The sequence below is a fragment of the Stegastes partitus genome, unplaced genomic scaffold (genome assembly GCF_000690725.1).
Source record: "Stegastes partitus isolate 25-593 unplaced genomic scaffold, Stegastes_partitus-1.0.2 Scaffold894, whole genome shotgun sequence".
NCBI lineage: Eukaryota > Metazoa > Chordata > Actinopteri > Pomacentridae > Stegastes > Stegastes partitus.
Window position 1 is genome coordinate 261,535 of NW_007578625.1, and position 13,420 is coordinate 274,954.

At 39.7% G+C, this 13,420-nt stretch overlaps 1 protein-coding gene across 3 annotated transcripts in view; it reads right to left on the reverse strand.

Annotated features, from left to right (window-relative positions):
* Nucleotides 1-2,024: 2,024 nt before the first annotated feature.
* Nucleotides 2,025-13,420, reverse strand: part of LOC103365966 (calcitonin gene-related peptide type 1 receptor-like) — a 16,955-nt gene continuing 5,559 nt past the window's right edge. For 2 of the 3 annotated variants that reach the window (XM_008293551.1, XM_008293549.1), the window contains exons 4-13: nt 12,874-12,984; nt 9,787-9,899; nt 9,609-9,703; nt 8,628-8,754; nt 8,407-8,560; nt 8,276-8,336; nt 8,132-8,198; nt 5,883-6,101; nt 5,730-5,771; nt 2,025-4,979 (exon numbers count right to left, since the gene is read on the reverse strand). In XM_008293551.1, the coding sequence (XP_008291773.1) occupies nt 4,773-4,979; nt 5,730-5,771; nt 5,883-6,101; nt 8,132-8,198; nt 8,276-8,336; nt 8,407-8,560; nt 8,628-8,754; nt 9,609-9,703; nt 9,787-9,899; nt 12,874-12,984 (1,196 nt within the window). In that variant the 3' untranslated portion in view covers nt 2,025-4,772. The remainder of the gene's footprint in view (nt 4,980-5,729; nt 5,772-5,882; nt 6,102-8,131; nt 8,199-8,275; nt 8,337-8,406; nt 8,561-8,627; nt 8,755-9,608; nt 9,704-9,786; nt 9,900-12,873; nt 12,985-13,420) is intronic. The other variant, XM_008293550.1, reaches the window with a different exon arrangement.

A 13,420-nucleotide genomic window follows, 5' to 3' on the forward strand; every position in this document is an offset into this window, starting at 1 on the left:
AAAGCAGCGCTGGTTTTTACGGTTGTGTAAACGCTTTTGGCCTGTTTGCATTTACATTCAGAAATGTTCTATCGTGTGGAGGAGCAGAGGAGAAGGAGGTCAGCAGTTGTTGTGTTTTTTCCTGGATTCTGATTGGCTAGCATGGCTTTACGCTTCTCGTTACACTGCCCCCTACAGGTCTGGCATGCTCACAGCAGCAGTTAACGATGAGTTCATGTGGGTTTGCGTAAAAGACGATTTTTTTTTAAACAATCTGGTGTGAAAAATGTTATTTTTGAAAACGTAGATCTGTTTTTGTGTAAACGTGGCCTCGGTCTGCATCATGGCTCCACGTGGAAAAGAACTGAAGAAGTGACGGTGAGACTTCACAAAGATGGAAGAACTTCCAGGAACATCAGCTAACTCTCAGTGAAACACAGCTCAGATGTGAAGTTGTTCCCAGCTCCGACTTCTGAGATAAGTAAAAATAAGGGATTCAAAGATCCAGTTTGTTAGGTAAATATTTACTTTATTAATATTGATAATGCAGTTCTTTTTGAGAACTCAAACGTCTTTGGTGCAGAATGACTAAATTTAAAAGATTAATTTATTTTGATCATTTATTTGGCAAAAAATGGAATCAACAGATTTTACAAAGTACCAAAATGTTGTCCCATAAACTACAGATTTACTATTTACAGTTTTGCAGCCTTTACAAACTTTTTTACGTCACTCTGCTCATCAGCTGTAGAAACACATTTCACTGTGCTGCATGTATCTACCTGCAGACCGGCTCCTCTGTTCACTGTTTTTGAGCCATGCTGCATTTATTTTCTTGACTTTCCTCTCAGTGTCTCTCGTTGTATCGTCACTGCTCTGTGGAAACACTGTTTAACCCAAAAACTGTCTGAAGTTTTGTTATTTTTGACTCTTGGTTGCACCTGAGTCCGTTTGGTTGCGCCAAAGAGTGCAGAATTCTTAGTTTATTGCAGATTGTGAGGATTGGAAATGTTTTATTTTGGGCAGTCTTTTCAATTTTTAATGAAATATCATGATTTTACGCTTAGATTTGGTTCCATTTTTCTTACAATTCTGGTTTTGCAGCCGTGTTGGGACCATGTGAAGTCCAATAAAGTGCATCACCTTCATCAGATTAAATCTAAATGTGGGGACGACAATATGCAGCAGATTTACGCGTCGCTACAGCTGCAGGATTGTCGGAGAACATGTGTTCAGTCGCGTCCTGTGGAAATGTCCTTGACAAATTCACAGAACTGCTACCGACCCGTACTCTGGACGCCAAACATCGGCTAAACGCTTCACGCTGCCGTGGAAGCATGCGGAAGTGAAGGCAGTAAACAAGTGTTAGTCATGAGGCTGAGGAAGTGTTTGCTACCAGCACACAAGAGCTGACGGATCAAGAGTTCAATGGCAATGTATTCTTAGAAACAGGATGCCTGCAATACATCCAGCGCTCCGATTTCCACTGAGGTAAACACAGGGAGGTGCTGCTGTCGGTAAACAACATCAGCGCCTTCACGTGTTCTGTTCGCTGCTTTGTCTTTAAGGGAAGCATCGTAAACGCCCAGAATCTGTCGTGTTGATGCAGCAGGTTAAGCATGTGCTGTAAAAAAAAGACAAGAGGAGATCTGTGATTACTGATAACACCGTCCAACAGACTCCTCAGCGTATGGTGGCCATGGCGACGACAGGCATGCGAGTCGATCGTAAAGATCTCGCACACATGCTTTCGATCACACGTCTTTCACGGCTCGTGAACGTGATGAATGATGCACTGAAAGGATAGATATGGCGCTCTTCCTCTGGGACTTCCTAATTGTACCTGTTGAGCAGACAGCAACACGCCCGGCTTTGTCTGGAAACAATATTCATTTCAGTGGGAAACGGTTTCTAAGGTCAGACGAGGAAATCCCGCCCTTAATTAAAAAAGCGGGAAGGAGAATACTTAGAGATTTTCTTCAATGTGTCTCTGAGGGAAATGAAACGGAAGTTGGGAAACTGAAAGGCACTGAAACACAAAGGAATCCCAGTTTTAAACAGCTTGTTTTTATTTACAGCATTATTACTTCAGGATAAACAAGCGCTATGTTACAAAAACAACAATGAAATTCAGACTTTTACCTAACTCAAGGTTCTCCTCATCATTTTTAAGCGTTTCCCAAAGCCTTCTTTGAAAAATGAAGTTTCTTCAACATAATTTGTTGTTTAAAATTAAGAAGGAAAACAGTCAAAAGTGTCAGAAAATGGTAGCAATTAGGCCACTAGGGTGCAACATTTCATCACCAAGGTCCACTCTGGTGTCTCTGTCCTAGCTTAGCACATGCTAATAGAAACACAAACCTTCCTTTATTGATATTATGTGCATTGAAAAAGCTATATCCGTCTTTATAAAGAGTTTTCTTTACAAAAAGATTGCCACAAAACAGATTTTTGGAAAATATTTTAGCTGCTTTCTTGTTGAAAGTTAGACAAGAAGATTGATACCAAGCTCAAGTCTGTTGGATCAGTAGGAAGCTAGAATTAGCAGGGTTAGCTTTGCTAGTTAGCTAACATTAGCAGACAAAACTGAAACAGTGCTACAACTAGCATGACTCCGTCCAAAGTCAACAAAATATTAACATAATGAATGGAAATGGGGACATAGCTAGTGTGCTAGGCTTGCTTGGCTAGCTGCCCATATTAAGTTTTATTCCTAGCCTGAAGCTAACCAGCTAACATTAGCTGATGGCTCTTCAAAGTTAACACAATCTGTGTTAATTAATGAGCTTTTATAAGTGCTGATAGGCTGCTTCTGCGCCAGGATTTTTTTGTGGCTAGTTGTACTCCTGTTTCCAATCTTCATGCTAACTTAAAGCTAACCAAATGTGGTAGCAGGAAAGCATAGATTGTGACACAGCTAGCATGGCTCTGTCCAAAGCAAGCAAATGAGATATCGTGTTACTTCTGATAAACTGCTTGTTTGTCTTCATGCTAATAAAAAGCTAACCAGCTAGTTAGCGTAACTTTAATTGGCTGTATGTAGCTTAATATTTAGCGTACCAGCAGAGGAGTGGTATTAATCTTTTCATTTCACTCTGCGCAAAAAAGCAACTATTTTTTTTCCAAAACCAAACTATTACTTTAAGAAATGAATGCTACTAATCAGACTTTGCAGCTCTTAACGTAGCCCACTACTGAGCATCCTAAGCTATATTTATTGGTACTTTGATAGCAAAATGCCCGCGATAACAAGAGTGCTTATTCTATCACTAAAAATCTGCATAGAAATTACTGTAACGATTATAGATTTATGCTACATTACATTTTTTAAAGAAATTAATCTTACATTTTTAACTTAGGGTTCAGTGCTGTACATGTATTTTGAATTTTAAACCATTTTGGCTTGCTTTTTCCACAGTTAAAACATTAAACCACACATTTGTGTTTTTTTTGACCCTTGGATTAAAGTTCCCATTTTCAGTTTTAATGCTAAGCTACGTTAAGCATTTCTTGCTCCTACACTGTTGGCTGAGTGAGTTCATATTACAGAGGATTTTTACGTATCATTCCTGTTATTGAAGGCCGAAACCAGCAGCTCTTAATTAACAGGTTGAACATTAATACGTGTTAACGATAACATAATTCTTCAGTGTAAGTCTGACTTTGTTACCTGGACACAGAAATCTTAAAAGTAATCTGAAAATGTAATAATGTGACATTTTTATGCGCTATGCTGTGATAAAACCAGCTGTGAGCAATGCAACACTATGGTGTGTTCTTAACTGACTGGAAAACAATGCAAAGTACACGAGTAGCAGTCTAAATGCAATGTACAAACTCATACTATTTGCCTGACTATATGTCTTATTCTTACACAATCACATATATGTACAAACACTTTTTCCTCTCACCATCGTCTCTCCAGCATTTTGGAATAATCAGAAGTGAAAAAAAACATTAACTTAAAAGAGTCGGACAATGTAAGCTTATATGTCTGACAAAGTTATGCTGTGAATCTCATTATTTGTTGACCTTAGAGGAGAGGAAATGACACATAAATAGAAAATTTACGTCAAGACGGGGTTCAGGCCCATGATGCATACCTTTCATTCAAAAATAGCTGAAGCAGAAATGGCTTTGTTAAAGTAAATTAAGTGTGAACTGCAATTAAATTTTTACTTTTGTGGTCGTTTACATGTGTACTACTGATTTTTAATTGCTTAAATTATGGCACTTAACTTGTCACCAAAGCTGCTGCAAAGCCTTTATTTCTAAACTTCTGTCGATTCCTTCTTCATTCTGCTCTGATTGGTGAAATTTGCATTAATCAGGGAGAATATTTCAGCCTCCCGTTTACAGCATCACAGGTTCACGTTCCCACTTTGGCCAAACTTTCTGAACTTTGCATCAATATTCTTGAACTGCCATGAAAAAGTGATAACTTGTGTCTTTGTCAGCTCAGCAGAGCTGCTCCTTGACTATCGAGGACGTTCAGGTTGTATCCATACGATGCAAAAAGAATGAATTCCTTGTATGATTGATATATTTTGAAGCTGTTTGATTCTCGGTGTCATCCTCGTGTCTGACAACAGCCCATCTGAACAGATCTGCAGTGTAGGTAATGATGGAAAAACAGTCTTTGGTCTCACTTTTCTCTCTATTGATTTGTCAGAAAAGTAAAATATGATTTTTTTTTCTTTCTTTTTGTGCCTGGGAGATGAAAAAAAGCAAAAACAAAACTTAACTCCAAGATCAATCTTCGTAGAAGAAAACAGGAACGTCGTCGGCCGCCCTCACACAAAGGGGCTCTCCGACCTGAATATGTCCGAGTAGCTCTTGCTGCTCATGTGCTCGGTGTGGCTCTCGATGCTGTAGCAGCGGTGCACCTCGGTGAGCGACGACGCCACGTAGGAGGCCGAGCGGAAGAAGTCGGCGTTGGCGAACGTGCCGGCGAACTGCATCCGCTGTAGATTCCAGTGTCTCCGAAGAACGGTCTGGACCTGAAGGAGGAGACGCAGACACGTGGTTTAAAGTCGAGTCTAATCGAGTCACTGGCATCTATACAGAAACAAGGCAGTTTAACCAAAGGGCTCCCAACAGAACAAATATTTATACAACAAGCCAATATCCATGTGCTAGCTTAGCCCATGCTAATAGCAACACAAATTTGTTTATTATTGATAATATGTGTCACAAAACCACAAATCATATTTTTGAAAAGTTTGGAAAATATTCTTATTTGCTTTTTTGCTGAGCGTCAGACAAGAAGATTGATACCAAACTTGGGTCTGTACCATCAGCAGGAAGCTGGAATCAGCAGGGTTAGCCTAGCAAGTTAGCTTACCATTAGCATGCAACACTAACGCAGTGAAACAGCTACTCTTTTCAAAGTTAACAAAATCTAAATAAACAGATAAAAACAAGTAAGATATAAAATGTTAATTAGTGAGCTTCAGAAGTGCCAGTAGGCTGTTTTTGTTTGGCTAACATGTATCCAGCTAATGCTAGCTAGTTAGCTTAACATTAGCATAAAGAATGGAAATGGGAAAACAACTAGAGTGCTAAGCTGATTTTGCCTCGCAAGCTGCTTCCCTATTTCGAGTCTTTATCGTAATGTAAAGCTAGCGTTAGCATGCTATAAAGACAAGTGCTAAATAATTAGCATGTCCACTGCTGATTGGCTCAGTTTTCTTTTATGTACAACACACACAATCACAGTCAAAGTTCTATCGTTGCAGAATCAAACTCACCTCCCCGTTGAAGAAGCAGAATATTGTAGAAACCAGGAGACCCTGAGTGCAAAAAAAAAAGTTAATTTAGAAAAATCCTCTCAGCATTGAAAGCTGCAGTTATTGCCCCATGCAGGAGTCCTACGTGCTGACGGTGCGTCTGGCTGAGCTGACCTGGTAGTGCATGAGGATGTCCATGATGTACAGGTAGATCTCGGACACCCAGTGCTCGTGGGGCTTGTAGGGCAGCAGGACGAACTGGATGCCGAGCAGCGGGATGAGGATGAGGGTGGCCCGGACCGCCCTCATGTAGAGGCTCGACTCGGCCTGGTGGGTCACTCGCAGCTTAGTGATGAGAACCCGGACGATGTTCAGCAGGAAGAAGAGGTTCACCTGGAGGCCAGAAACCCAAGAAACACGACAGCCAATTAAAAGAATAGGAAAGGTTGATTCAGCTGCTGTCCAGATCTGTCATTTCCACAGTGATTCATATGATTTAAATTGAATGAATGACAAAATAAAACCAACACATCGTTCAAGTAAATAATTAGCTTTGTCACATTCTGCATAATGATGTGATCACATATCTGCAGCTGAATTATGACCAGTTATAATTCACACATTGACAGTTTAACTCAGACTAGTCATGATTCTGGTTCAAAGATTTGTGACAATGTGGCAGCAAGGGAGCCATAAAATGTTGTTTTATAATTTGTTTAATTCTGTAATGTTTAAAAATGAGTAAAAACTGTGAAAATACTTTTAGTGGATTCAAATACACTAAATCTGTGTAATTTAGAATTTACCTGTAAAGTATCAATTTTGCTATTTTTAAAAAATAATGTACAAGTTTTAATATATGTTTCTATATTATTTTATTTTATTTTCAAATGACGTGATACAATTAAAGACAATCTGTGGACATTATTCCCAGTTTTGGTCTCTTTTTTTTAAACATGTCAATTCTATAATTTAACAAAGTGGGAAAAATCCAGAGAATAACATTAAAAGAATTACATTTTTCAATCCTAAATATCCATTAGTTTCTTTCAAATGACAGCAAATGTCTGCATATAATTTTTTTAATTAAAATATAATAAATATAGAGTCATTTTACAGCCCTGTTCTCCCCCCGTACACAAACAGCTGCACCTCCAGCCACCAGTCTGTCAAACTCTTGAAGTTCATGGACGACACGACCCTCATTGGGCTACAGAAGGGACACAGAGCAGCCGGTGTCCTGGTGCAGGAGCTCAACACTCTAAAGACAGTGGAGATGATGGTGGACTTCAGGAGGAACAACTCCCCTCCATCCCCCTGAGAGGCTGCCCAGTGGACCCTGGTGGAGTCTTTCCGCTTCCATCATCACCCAGGACCTCAAGTGGGAGCTCAACATCAGCTCTCTCATCAACAAAGCCCAACAGAGGATGGACTTCCTGCGGCAGCCAACAACGATGATGGAGCACTTCTACAGCTCCATCATGGAGTCCATCCTCACCTCCTCCACCACCATCTGTTAGCTGCAGCTACAGCCAAGGATGAGGCCAGACTGCAGCATATCATCCAGAACGTGATTGGCTGCAATCTGCCTTCTCTCCAGGACCTGCACGCCTCCAGGACTCTGAGACACAAACTCTTCCAATCACACCCCTCTGGCAGGAGGCTTCGGTCCATCAGAACCAGAACCTCACGCCACAAAAACAGTTTCTCTCCATCTACCACCAGCCTCATGAACCATGTCCAGGACCTCCACTGCCCCCTCTATATCTGTATAAATGTGAATATCAATACATCAGCACCCTTAATATTCCTGTACATAACACCACTGGTCTATGGTTCTTATTTCAATTTAACTTTGATTCTTTGGACTATTACAGTTATTTTTTATTTCTAGTTACTTTATTTTGCTGTATATTTATTGTTTACTCTGTACTTGTTGTTGTTGTTTTGTTGCACCAACCCACCTGAACAAATTGCTGGCAATAAATCTGTTTCTGATTCTGAACAATAGAAGAACAAATGATAGATTTATGTAAATTAATACTTAAAAAAAAAAAATTATGAAGATGTTTTCTTAATTCAACAAAAATAACAGTAAATTGTTCATAAGATTATATTTAAAAAACATTCATTTTTAAAAATTTTACCAACCAAGTTTCAGCAACGTTTGTTGTTCACAAGATAACAGTCAGTTTATTTTTATTATGTAAAGGTTTGAGTTAAAAAATACGATAGCTGGGCCACCAAAGGCTCCATGAAGATGATTCCTGTTTTGCGTTTTTTTAAAATTTAGACATTTAGATGAAAGGAAATGCAAAAACTCTCCTGTGAACTCTAAACTTTCTGTTTGTTTTCGTCCCTTAAGCTGGTGCCACTAGAGGACACCTGAAGGTCAGTGATGGTCCAAGCAGTTGAGTTCTCACCACCAGTGCAGCGCAGATCGGCCCGTGGATGATGTAGAGCAGCGACGTGGCCGAGCTCACCCAGCAGCTGTGAAGGCACGAGTCACATTAAGCAGAATGGAAACATCCGACCTGCTTCAGGAGGTGATGATAAAACTCACTCACTTGTCGTTGTAGTAGCAGAGGCGAGCGATGGAGTGGATCACCGCCGGCACGAGTGGGAAACCTGTGAAACCATCAGCGTGTCAGAGCCTCAAAGAGCTCGAGTTCAAACACCTGTGCGGACGCCGACTCACCCCAGCCGAGCAGGTAGTACCACATGAGGTGCTGCTTTTCCGCGAACACGGCCACCACGATGAGCGTGTGCAGGTAGATGCCCTCACACAGCATCCAGAAGTAGTTGCAGCTCAGCAGGTACAGATGGATGAACATGAGCAGCTTGCAGCTTCCCTGGAAACGCACCAAAGAGTTAGCGCTGAGAAACGCAGCGACGGATCGAGCTCAGGGCGTCACTCACCGACTCGTTGTAGGTGTGTCCCTGTTTCTTCACCACCGTGGTCAGCCGGACCACGGTGATGACGGAGTTCAGGACGAAGGACAGGAAGAGGTTTTTGTGGAGGGTTATTCTCTGGCAGCTCAGACTCCTGAAGACGCACAAGAAAAAAAAGACAGATTTTCACTTTTAAATCAGATTTGAAACCAAATTAAACTTTAGAATTCAGGTGGTAATGAAACTACACGAGTAAAAGGTACAAAAAGTGGATTTATGAGTATTAATAGATCATGTTGTGCTTTATAGATATGTACACTCAGCTGGAAAACAACTTCTGACAACTTCTCCTGAAATATGTTCAACCAACAAACTATATTAAACCGGAGGAGCTGATGATAGTTAAGAATGAGTTTTTTACTTAAATTACAAACACAAGCTTTTAGTGTTGTTTAAAATAAAGTGTTTTCTACTCGATTTACTCAATTAATTACCAAAATTATGAACAAAAGTTTTTTAAATCGATAGCTGTTTAAATAATATTTGTTCCAACTACTTTATCCAAGTTAAAGATGAACTTAAATATCATTAGAATGAAGACATTTTTTTTTTTAAAAAGTGACACCTGGTTATTAAATGTTATTTATTTTTTGTCTTGAATTGTCTTTTGTATCGTATTTATTCAGCTCACAGGTTTCCTAACACACAAGCTTAACTTTGTCCCGTCATTTCAGATGAACTCTAGATCAAGTTCTCGAGCCAATTGTACACCTTTAATTTATTTTTAAATCAATAAATATTCCAAACAATACTGAGTTGATGTAATTAGCAACAATGTGACATCAGCACAACTCATCAAAAGAATGTTTGCAGCTTCAAAATCATTCTTGCACTTGAGGAAGTTTTGTGAATTACGTTTAAAAGTGCGATAAAAGGTCATATCCCCACTTTTTTTTTTTTTTTGGCCAATTTTTTTCCCATTTTCGAGATAAAGTGAAGGAACCGTACTTGAAGTGGAAGAATATCCCGAGCGATACGAGCAGCGACACCAGCGACAGCCCGTGGCCGATCATCACCAGGTAGAAGTGAGTCATCGCCGCCTGCTGCGAAACACAACAAACTCCATTTGACCATTTGATCAGGCCGACGTTTCCACGACGTTCTCCTGCTTCATCTGTTTTCTTACCGTCCTCTGATGCGGACCGTTGGCTTTGCAGTTGGTGAAGTTGGTCCACGTCCGGTTGCTCTCCGGGTGTCGACCCCACTCGCCCGTCTCCGTGCACACTTTGGACGCCATCGCTGGGAAGCAAACATGCAGCTGGTAACGTTTGGAGAATGTTCTGCAAAGTTCTGCAAAGTTCTACTCATGATTTCAGTGAAGTTTTCTTTTAGTTCCCTGAATGTTCTTCTTCTTCTTGAGACAGGATGACTAAAGATGTTCTAAAAATGTTTGGTGACGACATAGTTAGACCGAACGTTCTCAAAACTGAACGTTGCACCAAGAACATTTGTCATCATGCAACATTGTAGAAACATTTTGTAGATGCTGTAGTTTATTCCCTCAAAAACATCACCGAAACATCAGCAGAATGTTCCACCTTTGGTGCCGGAACATCTTACAACCAACGATGTGCCATCTGAGGCCTCAATAACATAACGGAAGAACGTTCTATAATATGTTCCCTCAACAACATCCTCAGAACATCACAGTCAGAATGTTCCACCTTTGTTAATATATCACATTACAGGAACGTTTCCTGAAGAATGTCATTTGAGGCAACATCTGGAGAACAATTTTTGAATGTAGGTTTGAGAAAGTTCTTCCTCTGTTATGGAACATTGTGGAAATGTTATATGGATTCTATAATGGTTCCCCCAACAACATCACCAAAACATCTTAAGAACATCACAAACAGAACGTTAATTAATACATCACATTACAGGAACGTTTCCTGAAGAACGTTCATCGTGTCATCTGAGGCAACATCTGGAGAACAATTCTTGCATGTTGGTTTGAGAACGTTCTTCGTCTGTTATGGAACATTGTGGAAATGTTTCATGGATTCTATAATGGTTCCCTCAACAACATCACCAAAACATCTTAAGAACATCACAGACAGAACGTTAATTAATATATTACATTACAGGAACGTTTCCTGAAGAACGTCGTGTCACCTGAGGCCTCGATAACGTCTGAAAAACATCTTTTTAATGTTGGATTGAGAACATCCTGCCTTCAGGAGCGTTGTTCTTATAGAAGAAGCATTTCTGTGTCCGCAGTTTAACAAAAGTGGGAAAATCTATTAAATAAACAGTTTAAAGATGATTTACCTTCTTTCAGTCGTTAATATTCATAATTTTCCCTTAAAATGACGTCAAATATCGATGAATTATTTATGTTTTTGTTGAATAAAATACAGCAAAAATAATCTAGGGACAAACGTAAAAGTTAGCATGCTAATGTTATTGTTTATCTTTGATTTTACTTGATATTATCACTACGTAAACAAAACAGGGAGAATCTGGAAAATAACTGCTAACTTTGCACAAACTTGTGATTAAAAATGGTTTCAAAACTTAATGCACTGATGCGACATTGCACAGAATGCTCCTTTAACCAAACTGGACAGGTGAGGAAGGGGCGGGGCTAAACCCAGCACACCTGTGAGCTGAGGAAACCAAACAAAGGCAACGTGGAGGTGAGCAGAGGGAAGACAGAAGAACAGAAAACTGGAAGTCTGGCCCGGGTTCTGCTCGTCTTTGCTGTATATATGAAAGCAAACAGAGCCGCCTTTGATCTGAGAACCAGCTGGATTTACTGACATGTCCGGAGCTGATCCAGGAGCAGCTCGGATAAAGGGGGTTCAAATTCCTCTGGTGGACGTTCAAAAGCAAGTCTTTGTTTCTACAAATCTCCTCTGAACACTCACACGCCATCAAGATCTTGGAAAACATTCGATTTTTCTGACTTTAAATGAGGTTTCTGTTGATTTCGGGCACATTTGAGAGACTTTTGTGTTCATGGCTGGGATTCAGTGTAACATCAGTGACATCATCAGTGGTGTGTTTTTATTTCAGGATGAGGATTGTGTTTGGATGATTCAATGAAAAATCGACCACTTTGACCTCCTCAGATCAGCTGTTTCTAACTTAGCATATTTAATGAAGTCACGCAAAGTTTCACCTTCATACTTTGAATATTTTCAGACTTACAGACCAGGAAGTACACAGAGGAGGGTCCAGCGCTTTAGTTGCCTCATAGCTTCATCAGTACAGCAGAGAAACTTGTGAACCTTTCAGTGGTGAAAAACACAACTGAGTGCAACCAAATATGTTTTACATCCACTCCAAGTGTCACGGTCTAAATAGGTTGTTGTTCTGCATCAGTATCATCTCAGTTCCAACAGCAAAACGGCACGACAGGAAGTCAGAGAAACCAGTTCTGGTCCCCTGGCTGGGTTTTCTGTTTCAGTTTGGCCAAAAAAGTTTTCGAATTTGTCCAAAATGAATTTAAAAATGTGTCCAAAATACCCTCAATGTTCCCCTAAATGACTTAAACATTGTCTAAACTACCTACGACTCCAAACTCATCAGAGCTTTTCTAAAATATAAAAAACACAATAACTCAAAAACATGATCGAAGTGACTCATTATTTGTCCTAAAAGCCTAAAAAAAAAAAAATCCACCAAACTCACAAAACAATCCAGAATTCTTCTAACACAAATGAGTTTGAACAAAAAATGACTCCCAACATTTGAAATAAGCTTTATAACCAAATTAGAGCATCAATATTATGGGATGTATCGTAGTTTGAGCAGTCAAAGTGCAGCAGGTTCATGTCTAGAGTCATAGAAACGGTCATTGGATGTGTTTTCTGATCATTCACCAGATAAACTTTAAAAAGTGGATCCAGGCTCATATCAACATGTGTGATGGGGGTTGGTCAGAACAAGTTCTAGACAATGAAAGCATCGATGTCGAGTTAAATATTAGTCATATTTGACCAAAACTTGAGAGAAAATTTGAGCTCTAACAGAAATAACTGTAGGCTATATGGGCTGTAACCCCTAAAATATTCACAGTAAAGCGTTGCATGGCCTCATTAAATAAAGTTATTGTCGATGATTCTGAGGAGGTCAAGGGGCAACTTTAAACCCGATTTGGTTAATTATACATGGAATGTTTGAAAGTGAGCGATAAACTGGACATTAAAGGTTGAATCAAGTTAGTGGAGCTTAATCAGAGTTCGTTATAAAAATCAGGGAGATTCACCGTGAGGGTCGAAGTCGTTGTAATAATCTGGACAGCTCTGCTCGGTGAGTCCGGCTTCAGCTTCGTCCCAACACAGCCATCCGTCCCATGTGGTGTTGCACACCGGCCCGCCTAGAAGCAGCAAAACCTGTCATTATTCACTGTGTTTAACAGGTCTGAAGCTCGACACGTGTTGTGAAGGCGTCACTTTAGAATCACTGGTTTTTGTTTTTTTCTTTTCTTTTACAAACCAGACAAGAAAATAGTCAACATATTGATCCTTAATAAAAAATAAAAGTGCACAAAGAAGCTCCTAAAATCCTGCTCTGAGTGATAAAACCTAATGTTACACAACAGTCAGTGAGGGATGACAAAACCCAGGACATTGTCTGTGTTTCATTAGTGACTATGGCAATTCTATTAATGATGAAAGACAATATTTCTATCTGTTAATGATACATCTATTGTTATTGATTTTCCTTAATTTAATAATGTACCAAAAAGTTGACATTTCCCCAGTAGTTAATGATCAATCAAAAGTGGGCATTTTGTGTCATTTAAAGATGTA